The sequence below is a fragment of the Sebastes umbrosus genome, chromosome 10 (genome assembly GCF_015220745.1).
Source record: "Sebastes umbrosus isolate fSebUmb1 chromosome 10, fSebUmb1.pri, whole genome shotgun sequence".
NCBI lineage: Eukaryota > Metazoa > Chordata > Actinopteri > Perciformes > Sebastidae > Sebastes > Sebastes umbrosus.
Genome location: NC_051278.1, coordinates 22392156 through 22413739, shown reverse-complemented (window position 1 = coordinate 22413739; position 21584 = coordinate 22392156). Strand labels below are relative to the sequence as shown.

Below are 21584 nucleotides of genomic sequence, written 5' to 3'. Positions count from 1 at the left end.
TCATTTTTGAAATGTGTTTATTTAAACATGTCCAATGCAACAAAAAAAGTGCAGTATATAATGCATAAGACGTCTCCGCATCTAGGTGGATTGTAAGGAGAGAGCAAACAATGAGATCTAAATGAAGACAAAACAAATGCTTCACTACAAAGCTTTGTAGCAGTAAAATTCAGAGCCTTTATCACTGGATGTTGAACAAAGCATTCACTTGGCAGGAAATTAAAAAACCAACGAGAGGTACAAAGACTAATTCTGCTTAGGAGAAAAAAAAAAAAACACAACAACAACAACAACAATGCAAGAGACATATTTTTAAGGGAATAATAATTCTTTAGAAAAACCATTCCAGCACTATCTGGCAAACGCAACAGAGGCCCACGGGAGCATATGTTTGTAATTCCTACTGTTCTCTGTTTAAGTTATTTTTGTACATTCTAATTCTGCAACAACTCTGTATCACATTAACTATGCAGCATCTCTATTCTTAGATTTAAAAAAAAAAAAAAAGGAGAATAAACTGAATATCTACAAGAAGCTCCAGTTGTTCCACAGAGTGTGCCAAGCACGCTAAACTTTATGGCCCTGTTTTGTGTTCTTAAAAAAATAATAATATCCCGGCCTCCTGTGTTTGTGTGTGTGTGTGTACTGAATGAAGGACAGTTGGCCTCTGTCATGCTTTAGCCTTCCTCTTTCTGCCTCTCATGGGTGAGCAGCCATTGTTTGAGATGGTTGCCCCTGCCGCTCATGTACGGCCCACTCTGTCCATTGCTCAAAATGACTCGGTGGCAGGGGATGATGAGAGGAACCTGGCACAGACAGACAGAGAATAAAATTCAACTCTGAGGAAATAAATATGTTGGAAGTTCTGCAAATATTACGCAAGAACATTTCTACACACACAAGAGAGACTTTTAAAATGTTTGCTTTTACTTTTCCTTTAAACGAACATTGTTTTTTCCAATTTATACATTCAGAAAGGAGGTTGCAAAAAGCATATTTTCACTGTACAAGTTTAAAAATATTGTTACTGTTACTACAAAAACTATGATGTATTAGTAAAAAAACTACTATTTGAAAAAGAAATACAGATTGGAGCTTTGCTGCTTTCTTATTCTGTGCTTGACATTTATTATCACAGCAACAACAGTTGGAGGTGTTGATAGTAGATATGTATTATGTATGAAAGAATCTCTGATTTACCGCATAAACGGTGTGACTTAAAAGTAACCAACGTGCAGAAAATATGAATCTGCACCTTTTTTTTTTTTTTTTTTTTGCTTTTTATGTTCATGCACTGCATGAAAACAAAGTGTCACACTAGAAGTGTCTGGTTTGATCCTGCATGAATCCACATTCGGGGTGATGGCTCAGTCTTTGGGTATAAATGTTTTTTACTCTTTAATAGTGTAAAGCAAAGAAGCAATCAAAAATTAATGGGCAAAAACACCAGCAGGATGAATATTCAATCGAGAGGGTGTCAACATTAAGATCTGATAACCCTGTGATCATTAAAAAGAGGAAGTCGGTGGAGCGTTTACTCTTGTTGCAGACGACTGCCAGGGGGGTCCCGAGTTCTTTGTAAACTAAATGGCTGGAGAAGGATTAAACAAGCAAGCCTAAAACACTTCGATCATTGTGAATTCAGAACAAGAAGAGTGGCAATGGTTGGAATGAATCACAGCAATTATTCCCTTTTAAAATACTCTTAATGTTGCCCTCATTGTCTTCTAGTTATTCTACATACCAAAACATCCCAACTACTGCTGCATTGTGACTATATTTCTCCAATTTAAGCAAGTTCTACCGACTTGCCGGCTGCACCTCCAGCCTTTTATATAAAAGTTGGACGTGCAGTGTGTTTCAGCTCAAATCCATCATTAAACCCGCTCCCATATCAACAGCAATAAAACTTTTCGAGCCCCGGATTAACCTTGCAGACAGAGAAATACTGCTCGAGTATTCGGATCAATACTGTTCCCCGGGTTTGGAGGGAGAGCGGGGTACCCTCAAGGCCTGCGGATCTGCCTCTTCACTTGGGGAAGGGGGGGGGGGAGAAGGAGCACTACGCCAGGCTTATCAATACTCAAATCCTGGTGAAGAAGAAGTGCCACAGAGAGGCGAGGATCGATTGAGCACACTGAGCTTTTCACAGTTGAAGCCTGAGTGGAGCGGCGCTACTGACAAGTAATTGACACTGACAATCTGACTCTGGATCTGTATCAGGAGCTGAGGGCTCAGGCTCCCAGCCTCCCTGACGAAAGGACGGAAATGTCTTTAAAACACGAAACTGAGAGGTTTTATACAGCCATCCAAAAGCAACGCCGTTGGCTAATGTAATATATAAAGCATAAAGAAACTAGTGTATAGTTTTAAAATCCTCCTCTTAGCGCTGTGTGCTTCCTCTGACACCGTTTTTGTTAAATAAAAGGCAGGAAGAAAAGTCATTTATAATTTAAAAAAGTCAAGAAACAGAAAAAATGCAAATAAAGAAATAGCATTTGTGGTTTATTTGCATTTATTCTGTTTCAAACTACTTTTTTTTTTTATTGCAAATGACTTTTCTTCCTGCTTTAATAACAGAAAGCGTGTCAGAGAGCAGAACACAGCACTAAGATGAGGATGTACACAAGCTATTTCACTGCACATATGAGGGAGAGCATCTCACTGGCTGCATTTCTCTGCCTCACAGAGCACACCGGTGGTGCCCACAGCACTACATGGGCAGAGCTAAACGGGCTTTGATCAAAGGGTTTGATCAAAAGAAGACACACCACTTGCCCTCTAGCCCTCCATTTTGTACACAGTGGATTCATGGGCGAAGCGGTGCGGGCCAGGTTTCCTACAAGAATCGGAGATTTGCGGCGAACATCTACAGTAAAGACTTGAGAGAACAGGAACAAAAGGTGTGGGCTTAAAAATTGTGCTGTAGGTAGACTTTTACTTCTCCGCCGCTCTCGCGGGGAGGCGTTTTGTTTCGCCGTTGCTCATATTGGAACACACCTACAGTTAGGATTAGATATCCTGCATCACGAGGAGCTTTTAAAACTTATTTTATTGGAAAACTCAAGTTGTTGTAGGTAGTGCTCTCAAACAAATTAAAACAAAACAGATTGAAAATCTATGTTACCACTTTTTATATAGTTTCATTAAGGGATTATTTGAGCATATGTTTAAATGTACCCACAGAATAGATGACATAGACAGTATCTATTCATTCTTCTGTATTTGTTTACTTATTTTATTCATTCTTTTAACCTTTTTCCAAATGTTTATATGCTATTACAGCATTACACTTAATAGAACATTTAATTGGCGCTGCAACTGATGATTAGTTTCATTATCGATTAATCTACTGATTATTTTCTGAAGTCTATAAAAAAAACAGAAAACAGTGATAAATATCCATCACAGTTTCCAAGGTGACAATTTCAAATGTCTTGTTTTTGCAACCAACAGTCCAAAACCAACAGATATTTTGTTCACAATGACATAAAACGGAGAAAAGACGCGCAAGTCTTCACATATTAGAAGCTTTAATCAGAGGATGATTTGGAGGTTTTGCACCGAAGTGACTCAAATGATTAGTAGATTATTAAAATAGCTGCTGATTAATTTTCTGTCAATCGACTAATCGATTAATCGATTAATCGATTAGTCAATTAATCGACTAATCGTTGCATCTCCATATTTAATACTTCAGTGGAGTACGTTGTTGTAGGCGGTGCTCTTCAACTAATTAAAAGAAAAGAGATGGACTGAAAATCTGTGTTATCAGTTTTTGTGATTTTTTGAGGATATAAGTTTAATATAACCACAGAATAGATCACATAGTGTATCTATTAATATTTTACTATTTCATTCATTCATTTAACCTTTTTTCCAAACTTTTATATGCAATTACAGCTTATCGATGTAAAACCGTTAAATTTATTACAACACATGTGGTTGTTTCACATAATCCAAATTACATTTAAGAACATTTAATTGGAGCCGTAACTGATGATTAGTTTCATTATCGATTATTTTCTCGAATAAAGTCTATAACACCAGAAAACTGTGATAAATATCCATCACAGTTTCCAAGGTGAATATGTTCAAAAGATATTCTGTTTGCAATGCCATAAAAATAGAGAAAAGAAGCATATCTTCACATTTTAGAAGCTTAAACCAGAGGATGATGGGAGTTTTGCTTAGAAAAGTGATTACTAGATTATTAAAATAGTTGCAGATTAATTTTCTGTCAACCGACTAATCGATTAATCGACTAATCGCTGCAGCTCCATATTTAATACTGGAAGTGATGTCATAAAGTCTGCAGCACTACTTGTCAAATTCCTTATTTACTACCCTTATAAAATGACTAATTAACTTTTACTACAACATTCAGGTTCATCAAATCATTAAAAACTAATAGTAATCTGATCTGATCTAATGAATACTTTCCCTATCTGACTACATGAAGTAAGCAAGAGAGAAGCCTGTCAATCAATGTCACACTCACCGGGTTGATCACCATGGCCCCTCCCACCGCCCGCGCCGCTCTGGGGTTTCCCGCCATCTCGGCGAGGCGCTTGTACGAGACCGTCTCTCCAAACTTCACATCCTTCAGAAGTATCTGCAGCACGCGGGTGGAGAACGCGTCTTCGCCACACACAAAGCAGAGGACAGAGAGGAAGAGCGGGGAGACAGACGGAGAGAACAGAGGAAGAGGGAGTTCCTCGTTTAATCAGACAGCTGCCTGAGAGGCTGACGACAACAAGACAAACACTTTTTAGTACAACGCTGATTTCACTCCTTTTGGTGTTTTGAATTTAAAATCAAAAGTTTTGAGACATCATTACATTTTGATCCACTTAATAGTTTCTCCATCATGTTTGAGGTCCAATTCTTTTTTCCAAGGGGCTCTGGAGGACTTTTTCTTTACAGCACTCATTAAACAACTAAATACATAGAAGTCCCTCTATTTGACCTTAGCACTAGTATTAACATGCTACACAAGCCGATGTGAGAAAATTATTTCTATGGCGGAAAAAAAATCTAGGTTATGCTTTGAAAGGTCACAGCTAAAATTAAAAAAGTTCGCTCCTTCATTTAAAAGGATTAAGAGAGGCCAAAAAGACTGCAAATCTGCTCCAGATTTTTAATAATAATAATTTGAATGTTGCACACCATTTGTGGCAGTGGGATGACTTTGAGGTTAATCAGACCAATTTGTCCTTTTAATTGCTTTCTATTCAGAGTAGATTCATTATATCATCTTCACTTAAATGGCGGAATTCTTCAAATCATCCGCAGCTTAACCGACCACATTAACGGCTTTGATTTCATTAGCACTTTAGCGGTAGCATTATCTTTTTTTTCTGGATTACCAGGCAGTGACTGAGAGGCATGTTTGTGTAGCTCTGATTGCTGAAAGAAAAAGGGGAAACGTATTTGAAACATCTTCGAAGACGGTGATGCAGTGTGAGCTTGTGCAGCAAACGAACAACACTTTTTTTTTTTTTCTCTTGCACAGAGAACAAGATGGGGAACAATAGTCTCGTTATCAAGAAGGGGGTGAAACTCTTCTAGTACATACATGTACTCAGTCATGAAAATTCAATTAGTGATCTCCCATTCTCTCTCATTTATATGGTCTAAGAGAGCACATGACAAGTGATCTATGAGAAATCCCTCTAAATTGGCATTGTGTGAAAACATGTCACACCCCTGTCTCTCTTCTACAGAGTGAACATCCTTTGCTCCCCAGGCTCCCTCGCTACCTTATAGTCACTCTCCGCTACACAAAGCCACGCGAACAAGGCAATTTGCCTAAACTGGGGGGAATAAGTGTAAAACCTAAAGGGGATATATTTGATTGATGCGCACCCATGTGAGTTCTTTGTCTTGAACAAGGCCCGTAGGTACTGTTTAATAATTTTTCAGGTAATAATCACGCTGTCAACGAGATGACGGGCTCTTACGCAGACAGACTTAATGTTATGAGGAGATAAGATACACCCCTGAAATTTCTTTTATGCATTATTCTCCCCTCGTAAAGCTCGGATTTGGCCACCGCAAATGTGCGCGGTACATATTGGTATCGCTTTGTCACCGGTGGGTGGATGACAACTTGGCCCAGACTGTGGCTATGACAAATCCCCGCTGATGCAATCGTTATTGACAAACAACCAAAGTCACGCCAGCAGACGCGGTCGCCTACAAGCACACCGAGCAACAAGCTACACGGGGGCTGTTTACACCTTTTATAAATCCCGAGCAGCTGTTTCTCCTGGAAAGGTTTTCCGCATCTCCGACTAGTTCTGGACCAAAAAAACAAGTGTCTGCTGCGCTTTTATCTGCCGCTATCAGAGGTTAAAGAACTTTGCCCTCATCAGTGGTAGTGACAGAGACTTCATGCGGGTCACTCGAGGTGACCGGCAATGATTTGGAGAGCGGTCCCCTAGCCCCATACTTCATAAAGAGCCTAATACGCTGTGTCTGGGGGTCAGGACCCTCTTTAGATCGGGGTGCAGTGGTGTCAATTGTTTAAATAAAAGTTGAGAGGAACCACTTACATGTTTACAGACATCCCATAATTATGTCACAGGTCATTACCTAGCATGAGGCCAGGTGATAGGGCCACTGCAGAAGGCAGAGACGCATTGACCCAGAATAAAATCAAACCGATCTAGTCATTATGAAGGTATCGACATCTATGATTGATTTGCTCATAATTGTGTATATGAGAGCAATTTGAAAGAAGAAAATAATAAATGGAATTTTTATCAGCCCAGCTAATGATAGATTTCAGGGGAGATGACTTCCAGCTGACAGTCACCCTATACACGGTGGTGACAATAAAAAGACAATAGTGGAAATGCAGCTCCCTCATTATCCTTTGTGTCTAATGGGAGGGAAGACTTTGACTCCCAGTCAAAGTGTCTCTTGAGTCTTGAGGGATCCATACTTTTGAAGGCTGACGGGGTGCTGATGATTCTCTGATTATTCGATATTCTGAAAACGTTCATTTCCCTAATTCCTCTCCACATCACAGGGGCGAGTCCTGGTGAGCGTCTCATCTCGCCCTGTGCTGTGCACAGGGGGAGGTTCAGCCTCCTGCAGGAACACAGTCATTTGGGCTTTGAAGAGCGCCCTTCCCCCCCTTTGCCGGGCCCCCTCCCTGCATATTCCCTGTGCCGCTTACCGAGACTAAGATCCTCTCGTCTGTTACATATGGATGTATAATTAATGAGATAAGAATATGCATCGTTTTAAGAACCCATGATGGCGTCTGTGTTTTTCTGAAGGAGGGGGTGGGGGGGGCGAATATGAGTGCACGCACACGCACGTGCACGAATATGCACACGCACGCGCACTCGCCATTCCTCTACCTCCGACGACCAAACTCGCGTGTGATGTTGCACATGCCAATCAGTCAGACGGTACAGAAACCCGCGCCTCGCCATCTCCTTTCATGTCACCTCTGTTGCTCAGGTATGTCGTGACAGCTAATATGAAAAGTGGCTTGTTTTGTCAGAAATGTGTAAATAAACATGGCAACGCTTCAAGTGAAGGTCACAACTCAATATTACATGACAAGTGCTGCGAGAGCGCTGTCGCGTTTCGGGTTCTCCCACAAGATAAACTGAGCAAACAAAAGTTGGTTGTCACAGATTGTAATGACCTGATTAAACTTGTATTTTTTTTTTTTTTTCCCAAGCAGGCAGGCAGGCAGGCAGGCAGGCAGCGGCTGCATGACTGGATCAAGTAGGAATTTTGTACAGCAGCAAGGCAAAAAAATAATCCTTAATATTTGTGAATTAACAAGCTAAAAAAAAAAAGAAGAAACCTTCTATTTTCCTCTCTCAAAAGACAAATACTCTTGATGCTCACATTTAACATTTTTATACTGGCATGGCCTATGGTTCTGACTACTGAGAGCAATCCAAGCCTAAACCCTGTATTTACTGAGCCCCAAAACAACAGGCGAGGGAGAGAGGTGGAACACAGCACAATCACCTATTCAGATCAGGTACTAATGAAGAATTCCATCTATCCTGAAATTTAATTAAAACCCCAAAGACTTCAGATGAGATGCGATTTGAAAGAGCCTGGGGCTGGTACACAAGCACTTGGTGGCGAAGGGAATCACACTGAAAGTTGATATCGTAATTGGTCCTGATGTATTTCTGCATTGCCTTTGCGGGAGCGTGGGACTCATAGCTGTATACAGGGTCTCGATGGAGTACCTGCTCATTGAAAATGCCATCACTCAAGCACTGCAGATCTGCATGAAATTAGAGAGCAACTAAGGCCTGATTGCAGGGGAAGAGAGGCACAATTGTTAAATGCATATATTAAGAGTTATTTTTTTTTCCCTGTGTGGGTGCGCTTCTGGGTCTAAATGAGCACTTCTGAAAATCTTTAAGTTAAAATGCAACCTGCGTCTCGTGTGACAAAGAAATAGCCTGTAATTGTTTCGAAAAACGGCACGGGCGCGATAAGTTTTCAAAAGTGAGTTGTCAGGCTGCGAGTGGTGCTGTTTGTTTCCTCGAAAACAAAAGCGCCAGGGATAATTAATTCCTCATTTTTTTCCTCGGCGCCCTCAATCATTCACTCCGCAGTCGCAACTACCAGTTGAAAGGACGCTAATTGTCCATTTTTTGGGGGTGCTTTCATTTTTTACTCGCCCTAGGTGACTGGTCAAGCCAACAATAAGCTCATTCAAACTTTACCACCATTCACATGTTGTCATTGAAAAAAAAAAAAAAAAGCTTCCTGTCTGAAAATGTCAAGAGTGGAATTCGATCAGTTTCAAAGAATGTGCCAAGAATCATGGGAAAGCTTGCCAAGACTAACACGCGTGGTAAGAGCTGCCACAGATTACTGAACCAAGTTACAGCTCTGTGTTCTGTTCTCTCTCCTTTCGCTCACCCACTCACTCGCTCTTCCTCTGCTCTCGCTCTCAGCCATAAAATACTTCATTATAACACACTGAGCCAGTGAGTGTAAGTGATGTAACTGACAATTAAGAGTGAAAGCCTGATCCCAGTCATGGCTCTGCAAATATTTATCCATGACAGACCTCCTTGCAGGGCGGGGTGGTGAAAGGCGGGGAGCGGGAGACTCCCAGTGGTCTGCGGCTCGTTGAAGTACGCCTGGAGCCATTCGACGCAGCGCTGCAACTCGGGGCTCGTTTCTGCCGGGCTATCGTTGACCACACAGCTCAGGGGGTCCTCGGCGCTCCTGCGAGGGATATAAGGCAGGATGGGGAGTTGAGGTGGGGATCAGAGGAGCAATCATAATACCCAGTTCTTGGTTGAATAGTGCTAAAATATGGCACAAGAGTGTAATAACATGCCACGGGTGACACAGATGCAAGATGGCATAATTCGCTTAGTGAAACTAAAGTCAAGACGTGTTTAAAATCTAAAGTTCAACATGTCGCTCCTGTCACTGGGCTTGTGACAAAATATCAGAGCTGCGAAAATATAAAGACAGTAATCCGGGCATTTGTTACAGTAGATATATATATATTTATATGAAGTGCAGCATGATAGAGTATGAAAGAAAACATTGTCAGGTCATAAGGAACGGCGCTAACAGTTTATTTCAAACAGCTTAAAGAAAGCAGAACCAGCTTCTGAAAAAAAGAAATAAAGAGTTTTCAAAAAGTCTTGCAGCTGTTTTATGGAAAAAAAAAAAAAAGTTAAGAGCGCAGCGTTAACAACAGTCTCAACTCTGCTTGGGTCTAGTTTATAGTTCATGACAAGAATAAATGGATTTTTTGGCCAGAGCGGTGCTGGCCAGCAAAACGCTGCACTTGGACGTTCATCTTAGCATGAGTAGATGCTTGGAGGAATTTGCCGATGGTTGAGTTGGCATCACTTAACAGCTGAATTTCTTTCCGCTGCTGACCACCCCCCAGGTCAATGCAAGCAGACTGACCCATATTTGACACTTAAAGACCCTACTGGGAAGGTCCTCTCTTAGCATGTGCATTACTGCAAAGTGGACCTCAAGCTGTGTTGTGGATCTAAAGCAGGCCGCCAATTCCATTAACTGGTGTACAGGACTTATAAATAAATAATATCACCATTTAAGTGCCCCTTTTTTCAAAATTGGCTTATCCTGTACGGTATTAATAATAGACATTTACTTTGTTAAACACGCGGACCGTCTCTCTCCTGCCCGCCGTAACAACGCGGCCCTAAAGTGTTTTTACACTTCTGCAGGTCACAGTTTGAGCAACGTTTTATATTGGACATGTGAAGCCGAGGTTTACTGGAGTGTTATGACTGAGCAGGTCAGTTTTCAGGGAGCCCTGCTCTGCCTGCTAGTTTGTGGCTGTGCGATGGAAATCTCCCGGGTGCCGTTTAACAGTGGGTGTAAATACAGTAAAAGGTGTAAATACTCTCATTTCTAAATAAACCGCACAGCAGTTTATAGTTGAGTGGTGAAAACTCGGAAACCCACCGGCGGGTCCTGTGCTGAGACCCGCTCAAACAATGGCCATGGCTCATGGCAATCTCTGTCGGCATGGGTGAGTGCCCAGCCAGCCCCTACTTGTCATTGTCTCTCCTTTCCATCCCTCGCCTCGCCTCCCCTCCCTCTCTCCTCATTTCCCCCTCTCTATTTCTCTATCCTCCCACTCCAGCTCTTTTGGCTCCCCACCACCTACACCCACCATCCCCCCACCTCTCTTTCTCTCTGCAAGGATCTTCAGGCCACTGTTCCCTCTCTACACCCTCCCCGCTTCCCCTCCACCCCCAGTGCGCCTCCTCCCACCACCTCCACCACCACTACCCCTCCACAGCCCCTCTTTCTCTCTGAGAGGATGTTCCAGCCGCTGCACACTGACAGCTCGGGGATATTGTGTGTGGAAATGTTCCTGTTGGACCCGCAGGCCCTTACAATCTACCGGACAAAGGCTAGAGCACCTTTGCTTAAGGCTCGGCACCTTTGACCTCCAGCTCACACTTCAGACTTGTCACCGTGGCTAATTTTCCTTCCTCCCCTCAGCCCCCTTCCGTTACGGATGCGCCGGCTTCAAAGGTGCTTTTGAGTGATACAACATTGACAGTAGTAAAAGTTAATGCAATGCAGTACATGTTATGGCCGGTAAACAACACCCGAAAAATAAATAAATAAAAGTGGAACAACATCAGTCGAGCTGAAGTCTGTCACCTCGAGGTGCAATGGGGGATTGTTTTTAAAGAGCATGTGGGCAGTGGAGATGTAGCTCCTGCGCTCGGGCAACATTTCCAGTCGCTTCAATGAATTACAAATCAAGCAGCATCATATGATCTTTATAGTGTCCAGACTGGCACGTTAGAAAACTCTGCCCTTCAAATGAGAGATTAGAGATGTGCGATAAATGTTGGGCTTATTACAAAAGAAACTCTCAGAGGAGGAGCAATCTTCATATTGTCTTAAAGGGACCTGCCATACCCTTTATGTAAAAACAAAGAATTATAATTAATAGTGATCATAAACTGTATTTCAATACCTGTGTTTAATAAGTTTGAATAAACACATCAGATTTGGTTAAAGCAAAATTGTTATTTATTATCTTTTTGACTAGTTAAAATCATATATTTTCTTTCCCAATGTCCTTCAGGCGTTTATTATTTCATCACAGGTAAGGAAATAAGAAACTAATTCCAAACTAGCCAGGATCTGCCGCACTAAAAAGAATATTTCCCCTGATAGAAGATTGTGATTTGAGAAAATTTCTAATATTGTGCTCCTGTCACAATCAATTTCCAATTACCATAAATCATTGCTGCGTAAAGTGGGAGTCATTTGGAGTTCTACCTATTCTCCAACTCTAATATAAAGAATGAATTGAGCATTTATATAAATGTTGGGAGGTTATTCCATTCATCCTGGAGGAAACAATCAAAGGAGACAAAGGAACCAAAAAAAAAAAAAAGACATTAAATTTGTCAATTTCCTTTGGCATATTCCGTATCTCTAGTTGCACAAGACTTCAGTAAGACTTTTTCTATCAGCAGCAGACGTTAAGAATGAAACAGGTTAACCACAGGATCTAATTGAAAGGAATCTGGCGAAGGGTGTAATGGTATATTGCACAAAAAGGGGGAAAAACTCAGAACTCATGCCTCCATCCTGTGAAGCGTGATGGCGCTCATCCCGACTCGATCGGCTGTCACTTTTGACACAGCCTGCCAGAGTTCTCCTTCACCGATCATGGGTAACATGGCGGGTCAGAGGATGAAATAGAAAAGGCCAAGAGCAGTCCAATATTTTCCTCAAGCTTTATAGCCGCAGATACTTAACTCAGAGACGTCAAAGACTCAAGAGAGCATGAAAAAAGCCTAAAATGACTGTCTAAAAAGGGAAAAAAATACAGCATGTCTCTATGAATGTCAAGATCCTGATGGTCTCTGAGCCAAAGGCTGTGATACAATTGTAAGCCACTTGCTCAATGCGGCTCGTTCAACCATTTGAAGATCATTCAGATGCCTATCTAGCTACTGCGCCGCTAAAGTGGAGAGCTTTTGGAGTGGTAAGCTGTAAGGAATGCTTCCTATTCTGTTTAGGAGGGGTACACGTTTTGTGCTCAAAATAAAAACAACTCGGCCGGATAAACTGCTCTCCAGATATCCAACAGCTCTTATTAGCGAATGTCCACCAAAGAGGCCGCGGCGCTCAATCCAATACATAAAGGTGGTGGTAAAATACTGCAGAGTAGGCAACAAAGCACACAACAATTAGGTCTTCTCCCAACTGGCTAGCCACAGGAGTCAGTGAAGGCATGTATTACCGGAGCCTTAACTCTTACTCCATTATGTAGTGTATCCACACCCCGACGCTGCAATGTTTATCTACAACAGACTACTGAGCAGTTTCAAATAGTGTTTTTAGCCTCTATTCTCAAGTGCCATAGTAAGAGATTCCAATTACCCGAATGGTAAGGAGCCAGTGAGGGAGGCATAAAGTACATTAGGGATCCCCTGTAACTGCAGGGACCTTTTAGAGCCTCGACTGAAGAGGGCCGGGAGACTGGAGGGACAGTGACCCTGCATGGATAGCCTCTGTCAAAATTTGACCACGTCAAGCACAAAGGCATTATGGGAATCCAGTGTCACCAAGTCCTAATTACTGTCTGTGTTCAGAGCAAATTACTGCCTTGTTCCTCTGATTAGCGAGGAGGCTAATCTTCACCTGTGTACGCCAGCACTGCTGAGGGCCCTTGAGTGTTAGCGCTTCGTCTTCTGTAATTTATTTTTAAATCAGTGCCCGCTCCCAGGAGTTTTGAGTGTTTTGTTGTGAACCGCTTACCATGATCCCCACCACCGCCCCCTCACCCCTAAATCCTTGACTAAATCCTTGTTTGGTGCCGCAGGAAGATAAGCAAGAACAACACTTGGGCATAATTGACTCGTACTCCTCTCCAAGATGTCAGAGCGGAATCATCTCTCTGCATATTGCCTCAGTATGTCACACACTGTACACTTCTGCATGTTGCAGATATAGAATCCAATCAAGTTCTAAAACAAACCAGCGCGAACCCTCGCGCCGGGGAAAAAACTTCCCGGTCGACAGCAGGGGGAAAAAAAGAAAGAAAAAAAAACTGCAGGAGCTGCTTTTAGCTGCGTCTCTACAGCGAAGGGTAACTCTCGCTCCTCACCCTGGAGGTTCTGCTTTAGAAACCACAACATTTGCAGATTTTCGTCCGAGGCGAACGTCGGCGTCTCGTCTGCGCGGGGGCGGTTTACAGGTAGTGTGTTACACAGGTGTTGGTTTACACAGGAAATGGCACATGCAGCCTGATTGGGACGGTCCCGAGAGACGGGAGGCATAAACGTAGAGCACAGATGGGTCCAAGGGCCAGTGGGAGCAGCACCTTAATGAATACGCAGCTGAGTACTGCACTTCACAACATGCAAAACAATATTCTAAGGCCGCAGTAAAAAATAGCACAAAAATGATCTGAATATCATTACGCGATGAATTATTCATGCCATTTCTAAAGGGACCACGTCAAAAAGTCTCCCCCCCCTGCTTTATTGATGATTTCATTCAATATCTCAGCAGATCGCCGTTTGTATGACAAAGCATTTTAGCTACAAATGTAAGCAGTTTATTTATCTAGCAAAATAATAATTTAAATTATGTGTCAGACTAAATACAAGAGAGAAGGTGAGAGAGACGGAGAAAAAAATTATAGAGGGGAAAAAAAAAAAAAAAATTGTTGATATGGTTCCCGGTGTGTGAGCACATCATGTAAACAGGCCCCACACAGGGAACACATTTACCATACTGCTATTCAGTGTGAACCAGGACATTGATTCACAACACTACACGAGTGTGAGAAAAACGATAAATGCATCACCTCAGATATTTCACACTAGCGTCGGTAGTGTGTAAAAGCTGTTGTGACAGCTTGGGTATTAGGGCTAGATAGATGGAAAATGTCTGGCTGCTTATGAATGCCAATGTGACTGGGGGTGACGGGTTCGACACAAAAACACTCCACCTCCGAACAATTAGGCTGTTCTCAGGCCCCATCCAGTGTTGTCAGTGATAATGGAAAGCTGTGAGGATAACTGGTGATAAATAGACTTTAACACCCTCCTCCTTAAGACCAATGCAGTCCTGCAGTCCCCTCATATGCTTAACTAATCATGAGCATGGCCGGCAAAATTCATACAAAAGACTAATTACTGTTGTACTTCACTTCAGTCTCAAAGGCCTCTTATATAAGGACTTGGGGGTTCTCGTGCCTCTTTTCTCCTCTTGATGGGTATTTTTTTACAAGTAGGCCTCGTGCTAGACAAAAGCGTTTAAAAATCGGTGATTGCTTTCATCCGCTTTAATTACATTCAGAAATGGCATTTCTGCCACATAATACACCCCTATTGTTTCAGAATTATCTGGCTTGGGGAGTAAAATCTACAATATTTGACGATGCTCCCGAGCTAAATCGCCTCTTGAAATTGAAATATGCAGGCGAAATACAAAATAAAACGCCTGCCTTTGCTGCTGATATACTGGAAGCTCCTTGGCTTTCTGCAGAATGCTATTATTATGCATATCCAGGTAGAAAGTTAATTAACCCAAAGCTTAAGCTAATTATGGTAGCAGAATGCTATCAACCAAACGCTTTCAGTCAGACAGCTGTCCAGAATTTCATTTGCTAATCATTTGTCTTTTGCCGGAGCATATGGTACATTTCCCCACTATCACAGCAACAACAAACAGATGAAAATCATTAACTAAAAACAATGTGCAATGTGAAAAATCAGACACAGATTTATAAGGCTTTGTGTCAGGGAAAAAAAAAGGCGGATTTATGGCCCGGGAAATATAATGATAATTCTTTTTTTTTGTTTTTGGTTTTAGCCACTTAGGATTTTAGGCACACCACGTGACTCAAGTGTGCTGGGAATTCAGATGCACAAATATATTGTTTATATCTATATGCAAATGAGACTGAGAATGAGAATGTTTATCCGTGTAAAATTAATTACAGTTTTCTATAGGAGCGTATGCAAAGAGCTTGTTCTTAGCAATTTTTAGCTTCTAGCACATTTTGTGCCTATTTTTTTCCAACACAATATTTTTATGTTGTTAAAAGTAGAAATCCCTCAGCTCAGAATTAAATCAATTATTTTCCAAGAAATGCTTTCGTGCATTATTATTTTTTTTTTTCTCTCTTCTTTTCATAAAACACATCATACCGGCTGTTAAAGGGTGATTGATATCAGCATTGCCTCGCGACATTATCAGGCAATAAAGGCTACTCAGGTTCTAATGCAACATGTCATACACAGGCTCCTGTAGTACATTTCTATTGAGGACCTCACAAGCTAAATTGCTTTTTTCCTGCTCCCCCACATCTCAGCCAGCTTGACAGACAAATTGATCAAAGCATTGTAAAATAATATGCTCACAAAATGTCTCGGGGCAGGAGTCCAGCCCTTTTTTTTTTCATTTTTCACCCTAATAAAAAAGTACTCTATGATTTCCTCTATATTATGTGTCTGTGCTCTGTGCGAAAGAGGCAAGAAGCATCATATTTCAGATAATAGTAATCTCCTGTAAACAAAATGCGGATCATTTTTTTCTGCGAACGCTGAGGCCATGCTAAAAAACTAAAAGGGGGGGGAGAAAAAAAAGCTGGTTAACAGGGAGGCTGGTGCGTAGGGCCCCAACAGGGGTTGTTGAGATGTAATGAATTTGTTCATCTGATGGTGCCTTCAGGGCTGTCGTTAGACTGGCAGAGGAGGTTGATTTTAGGAAATGTTCCTAAGATCAGTTAGGAAGCAAAAGGGGCTTGAGACGTTTCTATTAGAAAGAGCTGACGGTCATGGTGTGTAAGCAATACTTCAAGGGCGTTTATGTAGCTATAATGGCATTTATCAATAACTATCTATCAATGCCACGAATGCTTTTGTTGCCGCACCGGCTGTTCAACACCAACCAATTCTGGAAAAAAAACAAAACATAGAAAGCAAACACAGTCGCATAAGCCCCGCAAAAGCTTTGACTCGCTCACAAATATACTACTGTAGGTCTTACTTTATGCTATGCATAGATGCTATCTATTTCCCTTATCCAAAATATGCTCTTAGAGATCATTTATCACACTGACTTCCTAAGCCTGCACCACACCACATCCAAAGCTGGAGAGAGCCTTGTTTAGTATGTCATAAATAAATCAATGGAAATGGCTGATTTGAACTATTACTGCTACAGGCGGGCTTTTGTGAGATCTACATGTAAAGCCGGTTGCAAAGATAAGCCCATATTTTGTCACTTTATCTCGCCTCCCTTAATGCCTGTTTACATTGTGCTGCTCCATATATCTGAGGTGGCTCTAGTTCCCCTGTCCTATGACAATAACGTTGCATTCAACTGGTCGTGATAAAATCTAAACATTTAGTTTAATGATTCCTTGCTCACACCTTTGAGAACGTACAGACGGGCGATGGGATCGAGGCATCACTTATGACCGACATAGCAAATGATATTAAACTGAGAAATGATCTAGTGATGCGAATCATTAAATTCATTTGCATATTCCTACTGAACCCGAACACACAAATTAAACCCTGTTCACAAGGAGACGGAGAAAGGTGCTTGCGCATGGTTACAGGACATCTTCCATAATCAAAATTCCATATTATTAATTTTCTCACTTCAACTCATTAACAACAAGTGGAATGTTTTTACTGCTTGATGAATTTTAGGAAATAGCAGACAGTCGAGAAGGAAACACATGTTGAGGTATAATATACAAGGTCATTAATGGGTTTTCCATAAATTAGAATTTGAACATACATTTGCAAAAGGATAACTTCCTATCCGGGTGCATTCGGAAAACGGTTTAATTTCCCAAACCATTCAAGTTTATCAAATGCGAATCTGCGATACATGGATATTTAATTTCAATCTAATCAAAACTAATCTGAGATGTAGGATGTGGACCTGTAAAAATAAGGAATAAGTACTTATTAACGCCGAGTTTAATCAGTTTCAATCGCTTCAGTAAGGCTGTCAACATTCTCACAATTTTGAGGGATGGGCAGGGCATGAAATGCAATCACATATTACATTTCTGAGTGCCGGTCGACACTCCAAACTACTGCATGCAACTTGGAGGGGAACATAAATAAACAGGAGCGAACAGTCCATGCTCCCCATGGCCTCTGCTGACCCTACAGACATCAGCTCTAATAAACTCCCCGGTGGGTAATAAACAAGTTATTTTTCGGAAATTTCAAATATACTGCGGGAAGAATCACAACCACATGCCATCAGAAATCTAATTTCAAGCCCAACTGTATTCTAGTGCCCCTCATATTTCTAGTGCCGGCTCATATTTGCCCAACTTTCTCCCGGATATTTCTTGTGGGATCTACAAAAATGCCCTGCTTCCAATGAGGAATGGTGGCACTCCATCACAGGAGTGGATTCTGTCCGCCTGTAAATTTCACACCTTTGTTTATCACGTCACCAGCCCGGCTGTTGTACAGTACCTTTCAGCAGGTGCGACATCCATTAGGATCTGGATGGTGTGCACACCATTCTCACATCCACTGACTCGGATCGTCCCCAGGGGGCTCAGCAATGAGATGGTCTTCTGAGTGCACTGGCTCTCCCTTCGCTTCTTCATCTTGCTGCCCTGCTAAGGAAGCACAAATTACACTCCGTTCATTGACATATTCATGTGGCAACTTGCACAATTTCCCACACATATTTGCATTGAATGATCTATTGGAAACCTAGCGGGCCACCAACGGATGATGACTTACATATTTGAACACCTAGCCTCCAAACAATGTCATGATGTGACTTGATCTCGACATTACTATCCAATATTTCTTTTGTGCATGGAAAAGAATACGCCTATCTAACCAATAAATCGCCCATTTTTTCCCCTCTTTCTGTTCTATATATCACATAAATGAGAAAAACAATGCAGTCTGTTCCCTTGTCTGGTGGGGGATTCCCAAGATAGCTCGACATTATTTTCAATCCGTCATTTTTGGTTGATGGTCGGGATGTTTTTCTAGCATTAAATTTGTTCCTTAGGGTGCAACTCCGATGGGATTCTGGTTTCCAGCCCTTAACAACAGCAAAAACGTGCAGCTTTTCTGACGACTGAGATGGATACTGGCAATAACCAGACAGCAGTTCCTTTTTTATTTTTACTTTGAGGGAAGGAGAGATGATTGACTATGTTATATGTGAGTTTTTGAGAGATGGGGGTTATAATAAATAAAGGTCACATTGATTGTAAGAGTTTCAACCAAGGAAACCTTTCCTTCCAGGAAGCTTGATCTGAAAAGTGTCTAAAGGGTACAAACGCAATATGTCTCTCTCTCTCTTTCATTTTTAATAGTGCGTGTAATTCATATCCATATATTTCAACGCGCTACTAATAATTATTTTCATTATGGATTATTCTGCTGATTGTTTTCTTGATTCATCAACAAATTGTTTAGTTTATCAGAAAATACTAAAAATAAATGTGCATCACAGTTTTCCAGAGTCCAAGGTGACATTTTCACATGTTGTTTTGTTTGACCAACAGTCCAAAACCAAAAGATATTTAGTTTACAAATATATAAAACAGAGAAAAGTAGCAAATCCTCAAATTTAAGACGCCGTAACCAGAGAATAACTGCAGTTTAAAAATGCACTCACTAGATGCAGTCCTGTAAACTAGTAAATCAAGCAACAAAAAAACAAACTAGAGCTGAAACAATTAACTGATTAATCGCAAGTGGAAACTATTCTGATAACCAATTTATCATTTACTGTATTTATTCTATAGTGAAAATACTAGAATAGTTACAGCTTCTCAAATGTAAGGAATTGCTGCTTTTCTGTATCTTGTGTGATGGTAAAGAGATTTTCTTTGGGGGGGTTTTGGGTTGTAAGTCAGACAAAAAATGATGGAAATAATGGACATTTTTTAACTATTCTCTCATATTTTACACCAATCTATAATTCAAATAATCTTAGTTGCAGCCCTAAAATAAAAAATAACTAATTCATAAAAAATACTCAATTCAGCCTGTACTTTTAATAATTATTTTTAAAAGAATATATATATTTTTAGATTAAACAAAGGTTATGTGATATATAAAAAAAAAAAAAAAAAAAAAAAAAGTAGTCATGCATTTACAGTATTTCATTTAGACTTCCAGTTGCACCCCCCTCTTCAGATACACACACATCTGTCATGGTATGCGATCACAAATGCGTCTGCTTCAACTTTCTTGTTTCTACTCTTGCAGCTCTCACTGTATTCATCGGGGGTTTGCCTGAACTGACAATAAAGGCGAGGAGAAAATTTTCTGAGCCAAAAACAATGGTACAGTGCACTTTGGATAAGCGCTGAACATACTGCCTGCTGCCATTTAGCAAGCTGGTAATAGACTCATAGATAGAATAATGGACTTTGGCAATAATGGCCTTGGCTAATAGTCTGGTGCTGATTAAAAATAATGCGTTCATGTTTTTGTGCTGGTTTTTCGCACACAACCAGTCTAAGTGACTATATATACTCTGGATGTGTTAGGATGTTTACCCACCCAGCTCTTCACGGTGAGGAACAACAAACAATACGCAGCACTGGCAGCATCCTGGTGCTCGTCAATCATTGGACTGTTGTCTCATTACACTAGTTCCTGGTCAAACCTGCGTGCGTAATTGGGTAGAAAGAAACGCAACACGTGTCTTTTAAGTGCGATTAAAATTAAGGAAAGTCATGCCGAAACGTACGCAAAGGTTCCCGCGTTTGTTTGAGCTTATAAGTACATTAAAAACGAGTTAAAAAACACGCTTTACACTAAGTGCGCACTTAAAATGTCTAAAAGATGAACGTAGTCTGGTAACTTGAAGGCCTTACTCAAAGATAGTCCTGGTTAGTATGATAATATTTGAACTGCAGGTTTATTAGAGTAACTTTAACATCGTGAATTAGCTCTGTAGCTTACAGTGAAGGTTTTTGTATCCGCAGGGTGTCTGAGAGACGTCCGCTTCCTCATCATGTCTCTCTGCAAAAACAAGCGTGACAGAAAAAAAAAAGTCTCTTCCTGATTCTCCAGACCGCGTTGGTCGCGTCGACCAATCAGAAGAGGCCAAAGTCAACTCGAGCTCTGTGATTGGTCGGTATGAGTCTTCGCTCCTCCCACCTTGCCAGGGACAGACACAGAAGGCTTGTCTAATGGGTCTCAAATTGGGATTTGGGGTCCTTCAGGGGGGTCTCTCCAGTACCCCGAAGACTAGTAATGGTAGTGATTTAGATATTTGATTTGCTTGATATTTTTTTTTTTTACAGCAGGAAAAAAAATAAATGATAATGCATATTTTGAACATTAATTTCAAACAGTTGTTATTTATCCACTTATAGCTGAGACATTTATCCAATTCTGTGTCTCCGATGACAGTGAGGTCTTCAGGGTCCCATGTTTAAAAAACACCTATGTGATGCCAACAACCAATAACGTCTTATGTATTACCGACTAATAAAGTCAGCGTGTTATTATGAACAACACATGGGGCAACATCCTTTTATTAGAGTTTTATGCAGTTTAAAGGAGAGAGGGAGTTGCCTTATGTTGCCTGGAGCAGTCACTGATTTAACTGGAGCATATATTTCAGTCATTATGACCAAGTGTGTGGCATCAGTCATGTATTGTTTAAAAGTGTCTGTTGTCCTCTGCAGCTTTATTTTTATTTCTGTGGTGCCTTCAGCTCTCTGCATGCCTCCGTTTGGAATGTGTAGGCCGGCGTGGGCCTGTGGCCCACACCCCATCTCAGCGGTGAGGGTGGGAGCGGGGGAGAAAACGCCACCCCTGCAGAGACCATTTTGAAATCTGTGAGGATTTCCGTGCCATCTGGACCCGCTGCCAGTCTGCCCCAGATAGTAAGGGTTGGCAACGGTACCCGACGGTGCAATATGGCTCTCTCTTTAATGAACTACTAACTGTCCCCCGTTTTAATTGATGTGACATTTGAGCCATTTATCTCTGACATTTCAATGAAGGATGATTCTCAGCCTTGCCATTTACTTTTTTTGTGCTATTTTCTAAGAGTCATTTGCATTTTTCTGCTCT

At 41.2% G+C, this 21584-nt stretch overlaps 1 protein-coding gene across 3 annotated transcripts; it reads right to left on the bottom strand.

Moving 5' to 3' along the window:
- On the bottom strand, positions 1-20624 carry mgmt (O-6-methylguanine-DNA methyltransferase). Of its 3 annotated transcripts, none has more exons than XM_037783070.1 (5): positions 20463-20624; positions 17994-18142; positions 9068-9228; positions 4502-4641; positions 1-806 (listed from the first exon to the last, which is right to left on the bottom strand). In XM_037783070.1, exons 1-5 carry the CDS (start codon positions 20514-20516, stop codon positions 678-680), a joined length of 633 nt encoding a protein of 210 aa, XP_037638998.1. In that variant the 5' UTR covers positions 20517-20624; the 3' UTR covers positions 1-677. The 3 variants fall into 3 exon arrangements, with proteins under 3 accessions (XP_037638998.1, XP_037638999.1, XP_037639000.1); XM_037783071.1 differs by having other exon boundaries at positions 17994-18139; positions 20463-20602; XM_037783072.1 differs by lacking the exon at positions 20463-20624 and adding an exon at positions 20375-20390.
- Positions 20625-21584: the final 960 nt, after the last annotated feature.

Bases quoted from the DNA above. Each gene is read 5' to 3' on its own strand.
- mgmt (XM_037783070.1), bottom strand. From the start codon at position 20,516: ATGATGAGGAAGCGGACGTCTCTCAGACACCCTGCGGATACAAAAACC. The intron at 18,143-20,462 runs GTAAGCTACAGA...GTGCTTCCTTAG, and splicing joins CGGATACAAAAACCTTCACT to CAGGGCAGCAAGATGAAGAA. The intron at 4,642-9,067 runs GTCTGTCATGGA...TGTGTGGCGAAG, and splicing joins CCACCCCGCCCTGCAAGGAG to ACGCGTTCTCCACCCGCGTG.